Source organism: Micromys minutus (assembly GCF_963924665.1).
Source record: "Micromys minutus genome assembly, chromosome: 1".
Lineage (NCBI taxonomy): Eukaryota > Metazoa > Chordata > Mammalia > Rodentia > Muridae > Micromys > Micromys minutus.
In genome coordinates, this window is record NC_137969.1 from 223,467,012 (window position 1) to 223,481,312 (window position 14,301).

Genomic DNA, 14,301 nt, shown 5'->3' on the forward strand with positions numbered 1-14,301 from the left:
TAGGTAATTGTAAAATGTTGTCATTAGATTTCCAAAGAATGAGACTCAGTACATCCAATAATAAAAAGCCAAAAAATTTAACTGTGTACACTGTATATATGTGAAGCATATAGGGAATTTCAATTTAAGAGAGAATACCTTCTCACCTTACAGAGTAAAGGAAATATGTCACATATTCCTAGAATGTACCTTTGCACTTGATTCCTTCATGTGCCAGTTGTATTGTCTGATATTAATAGATACATAAGGTTTTATATATCCAGTAATATCTTTAACATTGGGTTTAATATGATGTGAGTTGGTAGGAATCTTTTATCTACCATCTAAAATTTACAATCTTAGAGAACAGCCAAATTGTTGCGAGGGTTGGTGGTACTTCTACAATCCTAACCTTCACTGAGACCGTACAGAAGGATTGTGAGATCTAGGTTAGCCTAGGCTACACAACAAGATCCTAAATCAAGAAAATAAAACTAGTATTTTAAAAATTATTTAATAATCACATTATAATATCCTAAGAGTTGATTTAAGCCAAAAGTTTTTAAAAATTAGAGGTCCACCAGAAGCTCAGCTGGTAATGACATTTGTGACACAGCATGAAAACTGAGTTTGATCTCTAGACTCTCCAGCAAAAAAGAGAACCAACTACTGAAATTTGTCCTCTAGCATCTGCCAGTACCATGATTCACATACATCATACACACAGAGTAATAATAATAAATAGCGAAAATTAGGGCTTCAACTCTAGAACTAATACATTTACTATGGTAATACATAGATCCCAAATAAACTGAGGCTAACATAGTTTAGTTTCAGGTGCAATAGCCTAGGCTGGTGAGGTGGCACAGAGGTTAAGAACACTTGCTACTCTTTTAAAGGACCTGAATTTGATTTCTAGCAACCAGATGGCAGTTCAACACTGTCTGTAACTCCATTTCCAGGTTATCTGTCTTCTTCTGGCACCAGCCATGGACATTGCTCATAGACAAAATACTCATACTCATAGAATAAAATAAATTTTAAAAGAAACAATAGCCCTGAAATTTACATTAAGATTTACTTTCTAATGCAAATTATTTAATAAAGAATTCTCTCTAGACCTATTTGAAATTCAGTGTTTCACAGGCACAGAAGGTAGGTTGGGCATTAACCCCTCTTATTAAAACCACATATCTCACATGAAAACATTTTCATCAAAAATGAATATGCTAGAAAATGATCATATGTATTAAGAGGTGTTTCAGATAATTTCTGTATCATACCCCTCTCCTCAAAGCTATGGGATCTAGGCAGAAGATGGGTGAGAAGAGCCAGAGGTAGTAGATGACCTCAAAGAAATAGTATTTTCAAGACACAAGACAGAGAAACATGAACTCAACAGTTGTGTTAACAGGAAAAAGACCTACACATGCTCAAGACAAACAAAAATGCATGCAGTGTCCAGGAGAGGTTATTGGGTGGGCATGAAGCCCCACCCCTTGCTGAGGAGCCGTTGGCATTTGAGTGCTGCTTGGCAAAAGTAAAGGAAGTTTTCTTCAATGGTGTAGTAGCTAGTATCAACAATACTTCAAGGCAGACCTTATACCCAAGAGTAGGCAGATAACACAAACTACATTTGATTGGGGAGGGTAAAATCAAGATAGAGGGGTAGGGTTATAGTGAGGAAGGGTGTGGGAAGAGCTCGGGGAGGAGGATGAATATGATCAAAAGATGTATAAAACTCTCAAAGAATTAATAAAAATATTTTTAGGTGTCTCAGATAATAAGTGATATCTGGAATTGGAAAGCATAATTTTTAAAAGACAATGGCCCTAACTTTTCATTTTAAATAATGCATTATTTTGGTAGAAATTTAAATGAATATGTAACAATTCTGAACAATATTCAGATGTCTTCTATTGAATTAGCAGAATAAAAGGGTTTAAAGTCTGTAACTTGTGCTAGATCTTATCCATCACACTTGTCTATCTCCAGTGACTAGGAGAAAGACAGGAAGAACACTGGGGGTATATACTAATATGCAGTGCATACTTCATGAAATTCCTATAATAATGAGATAATACATATTCATTTTTCTGTTCTAGAAATATTTGTTGCTGCCAAGTGTGTGCCAACCACTTTCTAGTATATATGTAAAAGAAAAAATTGTAAAGATTAATGTGGCATTGTTTCCAAAATAAGGACAGAGTTAAAAGGGAACCACAAAAGGATGTGAGACACCTAAAAACTAGCTAAAGTGGCATTCCATTACAATCTTTAGGTCTTAAAGAGAAAAGAGAACAATAGCACCTGAACCTGGAAAGATTCAGAGCTATGAGACAGCTCCAAAAAGGAGCTGTGGCTTTCATTTAGTGAAGATGCCCTATCCACCACCAAACTGCAAGAACAAAGGGAGTGCCAAACCTACTTCTCTATGGACTAGTCCCACTGGCTAAATCTTATCCAGAGGCCAAAGTGATGGAAACCTCTTTAAAATACTCTATAGAGCTCAGCCTTCTGAGCCAGAGCAGAAGTTACAAAATATAGGTAAGATCTGCAGAGGCAAACCAAAAGTGAACAAATTTTTTGCCTTTGTAGAATTTACAGTCTAGAATATATAGTTAATTTAATACTTAACCCAGAGTGGATTGAGACGTTCAAAGAATATTAGCTACTTTGTAGTATTTTTGTGTGTGTGTGTGTTAACAATATAAAAAGACTTTTCAAGGATTTTCTTACTATAAAGAATATTCTTATTGATCTTACTATAAAGTACTTTATACTTCTGGTAGTGGGATCGTTTTTCTTAATCACTGACTAAGGTTTATATATGCATAACGTGTGTGTGTGTGTGTGTGTGTGTGTGTGTGTGTGTGTGTGTGTGTTAGGAAGCATATAACTAGGGACTAGAGAGATGGTTCAGCAATTAAAAGCACTTGCTATTCAGTTCCCTGCACTACAGGGAGGCCTGCAAGTAATTGTAATTCTAGTTCCAGAGCATCAAATGTCCTCTGACCATTGGTAGCAACAGGACTGCTTGTGGTGAACGTGCATAGTACATATTTAGGCAAAAATACACGTAAAATAAAGCAAGTTAAAATATTTTAAACATTTTTTTACTATTGTCTGAGGATTTTCTTTTAGGAGTAATTTGAAACATTCTTGCTTCTATTCTGTCCTAAATCATGAGCTGATAGATGATTGTCTTGAAGGCCTGGTCAAACCTGTCAGATGGATCATGTTGATACATGCTTTTCTTAATCCACACTGGGATGTTTTTAAATAATTTAAGTCTACTTTTCAGACTTTTATTAACTGATAAGAGAAATACTATGTTTTAGGATATTTTTCAAGATGAATAATTTCAATGGCTTTTTTGGACCCAAAACTTTATTTAATGAAGTACCACATTTATCAACTAACAGAACTGCAGCAAACTATCAAATTGATGGGTTTTCATATTTGTCATTCATAATCTTCTATGACTTGGATTTTTTCTCACAGGTTTTCTTTTTTTATGTATTTTTTTAAACTTTATTTTAAAAAACAAAGATAAAGGAAAAAATTTTAAACATTTTTGCATAAATGTATACAAATACAATTGTGTCAGTGCTTGGCTTTTTTTTTTTTCTTTTTTTAAGGTTTGATAATCTGCATTAATCTCACAGGTTTTCAAATCACTTTACATTGACACAATTCATATTATTTGAATGAGAAGCAATAGTGTCAAATGTAAGTGGCAGTTCTTCAAGACAAAGCTCCAAGAAAGTACTATAAAGTACAAATTAAGTCAGCCTAAATCAAGTTGCAGACTCTTTATTGTGAATGCAGTTATTTATGGATAGCTTCTACTACACTGGCTCTAAGTGGGTAAACTATAAGACTTTTCATTGTTTTCTAAAAATGACCCATCCCCTGAAGATTTTTCTTTGAAGCAACTGGGTAACCATCTGTCTTTTATGTTTCTACTTCCAGCCAACTCAGACAGTAATGCCAGGACAAGTGATGCGGGTTACAACAGGTGCTCCAATCCCCTGCGGTGCTGATGCAGTAGTGCAAGTTGAAGATACTGAACTCATCAGGGAATCAGATGATGTATGTCACCACCAGGTTCCTGTGGCAGTATTAGAAGTCATGCTCAGTTTCTACAGTGTTTATAAGATTAACTGGGACGGGGGTGTTAATGTAATATGTAGGTCTCCAGTAAATAACTGTCTTAAAGATTGAAAATCTCCTGACATTGGAGGAACTTTTATGCTATTATTACAGTATAATTTGAACCTTGCTTCACATGATAATTTTCAAAGGGAAACAAAGAAATTATTTCACAGTAAAAGAAGAATGATACTAACAGTTGACATATCTTCTTGCTATTGAGATTACCTTCTGATGAAATATGAAGGTGTTCTTGGACTCACAGTTTAATAAAAAAGGACTTAAACAGAGAACATTTGGGCAAGTTCTTGAACAAAATGACCCTCTCACCATTGTTTTTCAGTTCAGGGAAAAGCTCTGCCATCAAATAGAAGCCTGGAAATGTTGAATTTGTGTCAATTCCCTCTGCATTGTCTCAAATAAAAGATACTTATGTGGTCTACATGTGCAATTTTGTCAACAAAACTAATAGCAATTGTTAAAACCAGACTACTGTGGCTTGCCGTGGGAATGTTTCTATTGCTATGATAAAACTATGCAGAAGCACCTTGCAGAGGAAAAGATTTTTCAGCTTACAGGTCACAGTCCTGTGTCAGGGCAGGCACTCAAGACAGGAACCTGGAGGCAGGAACTTCTCAGGAGTTCTCTTTAAAAGTTCATACTATTTTTTCAAAGAACTAGCAAATGATTTTCTGTTCCTATAAATTTGTATATATTCAGGGCCTGTCTGATGATAAAATATCAGAGAAGCTCATTCATATTGATCAGAAATTTTATTAGACTATATTATTTGAAATTATATCACCTGCTCTAATTATAGGGTACTGAAGAACTTGAAGTAAGAATTCTGGTGCAAGCTCGGCCAGGCCAAGACATCCGGTAAGTTCAGATATTCAGAATGTATAACCCTTTGTGTTTCTACCTGATCATGAACTCAGGAGAACGTAAACCCACAGCTATGTCAACGGACTGTTCTTTCTCAAGCTTTAACACGAATCAAAATAAATTTCTAGATTTTATACCCCATGTATATCCTGCATTTTAAGTGGAAATGGTAAAGATGTATAAAATTATCAAAACCAACATGAGAACAAGATAGAGTTGTAAGTACATATATGCTCACAGTTCATTCTTTTTCTAGTAAATCCAAAATTACTGAGTCCCAATCCCTGGATTATACAAAACTTAGAATAGAAATGATTAGGTATTTATACAGATAACTGATAGTACACCCTTCTCATATACCCTTAATAATGTAATAATTTGTTGTTCCTTACATATAAAGATGAGATGTCTCTCCTACAATTAATAGTATGGATAGTTTGAATTATTTTTGTTGCCCTACAAAGTGTTAATGCAGATTTCATCAATACTAATTTGCCCAACACTAATTTCTCTTTGTAATAAAGCTGTACTTCTCCCAGCTTTATGGCAGCAGCCCAAGGTACATATACCAAGGAGAAAGTAGCCTAAGGTGTCTACATGGAAAGGAGCTGTAACTAATCATACTAACATCATTCTCCTTATCACTGCTAACCAGTTATGACCTTCAGTTAATGCCACTGGATATTTTCATACAAATCTTTGCCTCCTATCAGAGAAAGTTTGAAAATAGTACTTTTACTTATAATACAATAGAAAGAAAAAGTAACTTCAAATGTAACATTTCTGTTTAGCAATCATGGATATTTCTATTTTGTCTTCTGTAACATGATATAACTTTAAAGCTTGGAATTTTTAGAATCTCTTCATTATTTGGCACCTGACTCATTTCTGAGCCATTTTTTCCCTGATTTTCTCCGCTCTCTGATACTAAAATTTCCCTCTGAGTAAAGAAAAATGTTAATCTTAACCATAACGCTTATGGTTCTGCTTTGACTTTCAGACCCATCGGCCATGACATTAAAAGAGGGGAGTGCGTTTTGGCCAAAGGAACCCATATGGGCCCTTCAGAGATTGGTCTCCTTGCAACTGTAGGGGTCACAGAAGTTGAAGTTAATAAGTTTCCAGTGGTTGCCGTTATGTCAACAGGGAATGAGGTAAATAAATAGACAGATATAATTAAAGAAGAGAGCTTATAAAATAAAACCCTTCCTGACATCTGATGTCTGTCATAAATGAAGCATTGTAGATTATGGTTCTTAACAATGGGACCACATTTTCTGTAACAAAGAAATAATAAGTTGCCCTTGCATTGTTCAGGTACAGAAACTGAAGGTTAAGACAGCTCTTTCATTTGTAGAATGAAATATTATATTCAGTGTCCCTTCTACACTCTTAATACAAATAAAGAATGTTAGCTGCATGCTATAGATAGCAAACTGTGCAAGCACAGTACCTAATCCATTGAAACATGATTTCTGTATATTGTTGCTGAAATGAGGGCCTATCCATCATAGGAAATAGTGACTGAATTAGGTATCATGGCTAGCCTCTTCTTGTAAAAATCTATGTGCACTATAATCATTGGAGGCTTGATGTTCCCTTTGTATTTAGTGTATTTTGAGGGTTCGTTTATGTCTCAATTGAAGCGTCTTTAAATAGTGGTATGCTATTTAAAATGGATCTATATGTCATGCTATACCTGGACAGAAATGAGATGATAATCAGGCTTTTTCTAAGAACTCTTGAAAATCTTCCTGACTGCCCTCTTGTCTAGCTTCTTAAAACATGGAGCTATGTGGTCATTTCAGGAATGTGAAAGGATAAATATTTTAGCAACTCAATTACAGAACCAAATCCTACCAAGACTTTTACCAACTACTTTGGACTATACTTATAAAAGAGAACCAGACTTTAAAACAAACAAAGTTTGTTCTGAAAATAAGCCTTCATTAGCATGACTTTTAATTTATTGAAGGCTTTTTGAAAAATGAAATCGGGAACGAGAGAGATGGCTCAGCAGTTATAAGCACCGACTGGACTGCTTCACCAGAGGTCCTGAGTGCAAATGCAGCAACCACATGGGGGCTAACAGCCATGTGTAATGAGATCCAATGCCCTCTTCTGGTGTGTCTGAGGACAGCTATAGTGCACTCACATACATAAAATAATTAAGTCTAGTCTTTTGTTTTATAGGATATTGTCTTTACTTACATTTCAAATGTTATTATCCCCTTTCCCGGTTTCCCCTCTGGAATCCCTCTATCTCATCCATCCTCTCCCTGCAATTAGGAGAGTATTCCCCAACTCACCTATTCACTCCTTCCCACCTCCTTGCTCTGGCATTTCCCTACACTGGGGTATTGGGCCTTCACAGGGGAAGGGCTTTTTCTTACTATTGATGCTCAACAAGACTACCCTCTGCTACATATGTGGCTGGAGCTATGGGTCCCCCTCAGTGTGTATTTGTTAGATGGTGATTTAGTCTCTGGGAGCTCTGGGGGGTCTGGTTGGTTGATTATCTTCATATGGGGTTGAAATCCCCTCCAGCTCCTTCAGTCCTTTCTCTAACTCCTCCATTAGGGACCCTGTTCTGAGTCCAATGGTTAGTTGAGAGCATCAGACTATCCATCTCTCAGGCTATGGCAGAGCCACTCAGGAGACAGCTATATCAAGCTCCTGTCAGCATGTACTTCTTGGCATCTACAATATTGTCTGGGTTTGGTGACTGAATATGGGCTGGATCTATGGGTGGGGCAGTCTCTGGAGGACCTTTCTTCTAGTCTCTGCTCCACACTTTGTCTCTGTATTTCCTTCTGTGAATATTTTGTTACCCCTTCTAAGAAAGACTGAAGCATCCACTCTTTGGTCTTCATATTCTTGAGCTTCATGTGGTCTGTGGATTGTAGCTTGGATATTCTGGCCTTTTGGGCTAATATCGACTTATCTTCAAATGCATACCATATGTGTTCTTTTGTGGCTGAGTTACCTCACTCAAAATGATAGTTTCTTGTTCCATCCATTTGCCTAAGAATTTCATGAACTCATTGTTTCTTTTCTTTCTTTCTTTTTTTTTTTTTTTTTTTTTTTTTTTTTTTTTTTTTTTGCATTTCATCATTTATTTAGATGTTGAAGCTCTCATACTAAGTTTTTACAAGCTGGTGAACACTGACAAACTATTTCTCCCACAGAACTATAGCCACACATTCACAGACAGTATAAATATATAGAACTCACTTTTTAATACCTGCATAATACTGTACTGTGCAGATGTACCACATTTTTTTATCCATTCCTCTGTTGAAGGACATCTGGGTTCTTTCCAGCTTCTGGCTATTATGAATAAGGAGCATGTGTCCTTGTTATATGTTGGAGTGACTTTTGGACATTTTTGGACAGTATATTCCCAGGAGTGGTATAGCTGGGTCCTCAGATAGTACTATGATAAATTTTCTGAGGAACCACCAGACTTGGAGGGAGCCGTTTGTGCTGCACCCAAACATGGTGCCGGCTTCCCGCCGAGAACTCAGCAAACAGAGCTGTTGCCCAGCCAAGAGACTTAATGCGCATGCACCACATAAGTCACAGCCCATCCCCGGGGCACGTGATTGAGCTACAGGAGGATGCACCAATCAGGTAGCAAGACAAGTCTCCTAGGCATGTATAGCAGTGCATTTTCTCCCCAACGTGAGAAGAAGAGGAAGACGGAGAGAGAGAGACCACGTGGAGGGATGGCGGAGAGATAGATACCACGTGGAGAGAAGCCCGATAGGAGAGGTTGTGGGAGATCCCACGTGGAGAGAGACTCGGTAATAGTGATTGCGGGAGGTCCCGTGTGGACAGAGACTGGACAGAGAGAACGCTCGTGGGGGACTGCGCGTGAGAGGCCATCTAGACAGTAGAACTCGGTAGGGAGTCCCCGACTCAGAGACAAGTTTCCTGCTCATGAAGCCCCTGCTCAAAGTGCTGTTCAATAAAGGTTATCCGCAGAAGAGTTTGTTTTGTTGCACGCCTGTTCCTAGCGGCGGGAAGCGTGGGCGCGTGACACAGACTGATTTCCACAGTGGTTGTACCAGCTTGCAATAACACCAACAATGGACGAGGGTTCTTCTTTCTCTACATCCTCGCCAGCATCTGCTGTCACCTGAGTTTTTGATTTTAGCCATTATAACTGGTGTGAGGTAGAATCTCAGGGTTGTTTTGATTTGCATTTCCTTGATGACTAAGGATTTTGAACCTTTTTTTAGGTGGTTCTCAGCCATTCAGTATTCTTCAGTTGAAAATTCTTTGTTTAACCCTGTCCTCTGTTTTTTGAATAGGATTATTTGATTTTCTGGAGTCTTGTGAGTTCTTTGTATATATTAGATATTAGACCTCTATCAGATATAGGATTGTTAAAGATCATTTCCCATTCTGTTGGTTGCCATTTTGTCCTTTTGACAGTGTCCTTTGCCTTACAGAAGCTTTGCAATTTTATGAAGTTTCATTTGTCAATTCTTGATCTTAAAGCAAAAGCCATTAGTGTTCTGTTCAGGAATTTTTTCCCCTGTACCTATGTGTTCTAAGCTCTTCCCCACTTTCTGTTCTATTAGTTTCAATGTACCTGGTTTTATGTGGAGGTCTTTGAACCACTTGGTCTTGAGCTTTGTACAAGGAGATAAGAATAGATTGATTTGCATTCTTCTGCATGCTGACTGCCAGTTGAACCAGCACCATTTGTTGAAAATGCTGTCATTGAATGTTTTAGCTTCTTTGTCAAAGGTCAAGTAACCATAGGTGTGTGGATTCATTTCTGGGTTTTCAATTCTATTTTATTGATATACCTGCCTTTCTCTGTACCAATACTGTGCAGTTTTTATCACAATTTATCACAAAAAAACAGCTTGAGGTCAGGGAGGGTGATTTCCCCCAGAAGTTTTTTTATTGTTGAGAATAGTTTTTCTTATCCTGGGAATGGTTTTTTGTTATTCCAAATATCACTATTTGCAGATATGATGGTATACTTAAGTAACCCCAAAAATTTCACCAGAGAACTCTTACAGCTGATAAACAAAAGGTGCCTGGATATGAAATTAACTCAAACTAATCAGTAGCCTTTCTCTACTCAAAGGATAAACAGGCTGAGAAAGAAATTAGAGAAATGATACCCTTCACAATAATCACAAATAATATAAAATACCTTGGTGTAACCCTCATCAAGGAAGTGAAAGATCTGTATGACAAGAACTTCAAGTCTCTGAAGAAAGAAATTGAAGAAGATCTCAAAAGATGGAAAAATCTTCCACGCTCATGAATTGGAAGGATCAACATAGTAAAAATGACCATCTTGCCAAAAGTAATCTACAGATTCAATGCAATCCCCATCAACATTTCAACTCAATTCTTCATAGAGTTAGAAAGAGCATTTGCAAATTTTTTAGACACGCATTTTTTTTGATGGTTGAAATTCTTTTCTTTTATTTTTCTCTTTTTTATTAGATACTCTGTATTTACATTTGACATGTTATCCCTTTATCCTGCCCTGCTCCCATCTTCCCTCCCCCTCCAATTGCCTTCACAAAGGTGCACTCTCTTCTGATCCTCTTCTCCAGTGCAGTGCCTTGTCATTCCCTACATTGGGAAAACATGGACGCACATTTCTAATTCAAGCACTTGAAAGGTGGAAGGATCTTCATAATTTTAGAACAGCCTGGTTCATACAGTGAGTTTCTAGCTATATGGACCTTTCTGAGATCCTGTCTCCACACACACACACACGCACGCACACACACACACACACACACACAAAGGAAGGAAGGAGGAAAAGAAAAGAAAAAGGAAGGAGGAAGGAGGTTAATCATTTACATCTTGGAAAAAGAGTAGACTACAAAGAAAAAAAATCAATGTATAAAAGTTTAATATTAAAAATCTAGAAGTTAGTACCATTGACAACACCGAAAAATAAAATAAAACAAATGTGAATTTAAATAGTAGACAGGAAACCAACAAGCTTTGTTAGTGGTAAGATATATAGATATGTGTGTGTATACACAAGCATGTGCACACACACACACACATGTATATCTTCCTTTGTATTTTAATTGTAATGCATTTTCAGCATCACTCCTGACATATCTGGGAATATAACAGAAAATAATATTAAATTATAAAGAGGAAAATTGTGGGCTTATTCTCATATACTTTGCCTTCCACTTAATTCTGTACACTTCTTTGAAAATACTTTAATGAATTTTAAATTTAGTCCCCTTTTAACCAGCTATTATTTCATTATGTCAATTTTACAATGGGCTGGGCCCTCCCCTATAATCGCTAGTTGAGAAAATGTCTTACAGCTAGATCTCATGGAGCCATTACTGAGGCTCCTTTCTCTATGATAACTGCAGCTTGTGTCAAGATGACACAAAGCCAGCCAGTACAGTGACTAAGAATATACAAGTGTGTTACAGTATCTTATAGCATATAAAAAAGGGAAATAGTTTAGAGTTTAAGGGAAGACTTCCAGGTGACACAACATGGCTGAGAGTTGTTTTCCAACATCCTTATAAGGAAATAGTTTCAAAGCCACTTCTTAACTTGAAACCAAAATTTGGATCCATAGCACCTCTATTGAATCAGAAAGATTAAAGGCGAACTGTGGGTATTTCCTTGGGTGCATCATGTATTAACAAAGTATCTGAGATAGTCGCCTGCCTTCTGCCTCCTTCTCAGTCTACTTCTAAGTAGTATTTTGTCTCTGAGGTTGAAGCTCAGTACTATACTACATGGGGCTCTGAGTTGGATCTTTAACACCTTCAAAAATAGATATTTATGAAAGTTAACTATATTTGTTTTTTACTTTATCCTCTCTCTCCCTTTCCCTCTCCCTCTAACTTTATTTATTATTAATGGGGAGACTTGAGGTGCAAACATGCCATGATGTATTTTTGAAAGTAAAAGTACAGCTTTGTGTGAGCATTTTTCTCCTCTGCCTGTACATGAGTTTCAAGGACCAACCTCAAGCTGTCAGACGTTGGGCAATACTTTTACCCTCTGTAAGTGCTGCTTTGATTTCCTCAGATGAAGTGATGAGATGAGAGCTGCACCCACACTGTGGAAATACATGGCTTAGGCTGAGTGAGCCCAGAGCATTTTCTTCTCTAGTCTAACCATCCCTAGGCCTAGGCATGGAAGCCTCTAGCCTCCGTACAATCTAATCTTCTAAGATGGCTGATTGATTTGGCTTTTCTCAGCTTCAAACTGAATTCCTCTGCCTGGTCTCAAACTAATTTTGGCAATATGTTCTGGTCTTCTGGTCCATTCTCATGATCTGGCTAGTTCTGTCCTCACTTGTGTTTAGCTCATACTTTGTGTAAACTGTCCTGGTAAAGATGCCGTACACACACCCGCACCACCTTCTCTCTCTTCCTGCTTTTATGTAGCCTCACTTCCTCTGTTGTTCTCATGTGAGTTGGTCCTATCCTACTTATTGCTCATTCTGTCAGAACTTCTCTGATTAGTCATTATGTCTGCCCCTCAATTAGATGTCACTTTCTTTTTTTTTTTACTGTAAAACTTTATTTTAAAAAACAAAGATAAATGTACAAATTTTCAACATTTTTTCATAAAAGTATACGAATACATTTTTTAAGGTTGTAATTAAGTATTTGTGGGTACATATACATACACATATGTATATATGTAACAATAATATAGGAAAAGAGGCTATTAATTTGAGGGGAAAGGAGAGAAACTGGAAGGGGCTGTAGGGAGGAAAGGGAGATGTGATACAGTTCTATCTTAATTAAAATATATTCTTTTTTTTTCTTGAACTTCACACAGTCTGTGAGTTGTTTCTGGGGTGTTAAGAACTTTCTGGGGTTAATGTACCATCATCAGTGACTGCATATTATGTCTGTTCTTTTGTGACTGGGTTATTTCACTCAGGATGATATTCTCTAGATGCATCCATTTTCTTAAGAATTTCATTAAGTCACGGTTTCTGAGAGCTGAGTAGTACTCCATTGTGTAAATGAACCACAGTTTTTGTATCCATTCATTACTGAAGGACATCTGGATTCTTTCCAGCTTCTGGCTATTATAAATAGAGCTGCAATAAACATTATGGTGCATGTAAATGCCCAGAAATGGAATAACTGGGTCATCAGGTAGTACAATGTCCAATTTTCTGAGGAATCGCCAGACTGATTTCCAGAGTGGTTGTATCAGTTTAAAACCCCACCAGCAGTGGAGAAGTGTTCCTCTTTCTCCACATCCTCGCCAAATCTGTTGTCATCTGAGTTTTGGATCTTAACCAATCAGACTGGTATGAGGTGGAATCTCAGGGTTGTTTTGATTTCCATTTACCTGATGGCTAAGGATGTTGAGCACTTCCTCAGGTGTTTCTCAGCCATTTGATATTCCTCAATTGAGAACGTTTTGTTTAAATCTGTACCCCATTTTTAATAGGGTTGTTTGATTCTCTGGTGTCTAGCTTTTTGAGTTCTTTGTATACCTTGGATATTAGGCCTCTATCTGATGTGGGGTTGGTAAAGATCTTTTCCCACTCTGTTGGCAGCCTTTTTGTTTTCTTGACAGTGTCTTTAGCCTTACAGAAACTTTGCAATCTCATTAAGTCCCATTTGTCAATCTTTGACCTTAGAGCTTGAGCCATTGGTGTTTTGTTCAGAAAATTTTCTCCTGTGCCTATGTGTTCTAAGGTTGTCCCTACTTTCTCTTTTAATACTGTCAATGTATCTGGTTTAATGTGGAGATCTTTATTCCACTTACACTTGAGCTTTGTACAAGGAGATAAGAAAGGGTCTATTTTCATTCTTCTGCATGCTGAGTGCCAGTTGGACCAACACCATTTGTTGAATAAGCTGTCCTTTTTCCATTGAATGTTTCAACTCCTTTGTCAAAATCAGGTGACCATATATGTGAGGGCTCATTTCTGAATCTTCTATTCAATTCTATTAATCCACATGCCTATTTTAGTACCAGTACCATGCAGTTTTTAGCACAATTCCCTTGTTTTGTTTTTTTTGTTTTTTTTTTTTTTTTTTTTTAGTACAGAATAGAGTTTATTCAGGTCATGTGAGAGTTAAGAGGGTGGTAGAGGCAGAGAGAGAGAGAAGTAGAGGAGTAAAGGCCAGCCATGAGCAAGTGGGAGAGAGGGGGGAAGGGAAATGGGAGAGCAAGGCTGCAAGAGCACAAGGGCAGGAGAGGCCAAGAGCAGCACAATTCCCTTGTAATATAGCTTGAGGTCAGGAATTTAGAGGTTTGAAGTTCTTGTCATACAGGTCCTTC

General features: G+C 37.3%; 1 protein-coding gene across 8 annotated transcripts in view; it reads left to right on the plus strand.

The window, feature by feature from the left end:
• Window positions 1-14,301, plus strand: part of GPHN (gephyrin) — a 448,543-nt gene that overhangs the window by 382,924 nt on the left and 51,318 nt on the right. For all 8 annotated transcript variants that reach the window (XM_080942493.1, XM_080942494.1, XM_080942495.1 and 5 more), the window contains 3 exons: window positions 3,955-4,074; window positions 4,955-5,013; window positions 6,020-6,173. In XM_080942493.1, the coding sequence (XP_080798619.1) occupies window positions 3,955-4,074; window positions 4,955-5,013; window positions 6,020-6,173 (333 nt within the window). The remainder of the gene's footprint in view (window positions 1-3,954; window positions 4,075-4,954; window positions 5,014-6,019; window positions 6,174-14,301) is intronic.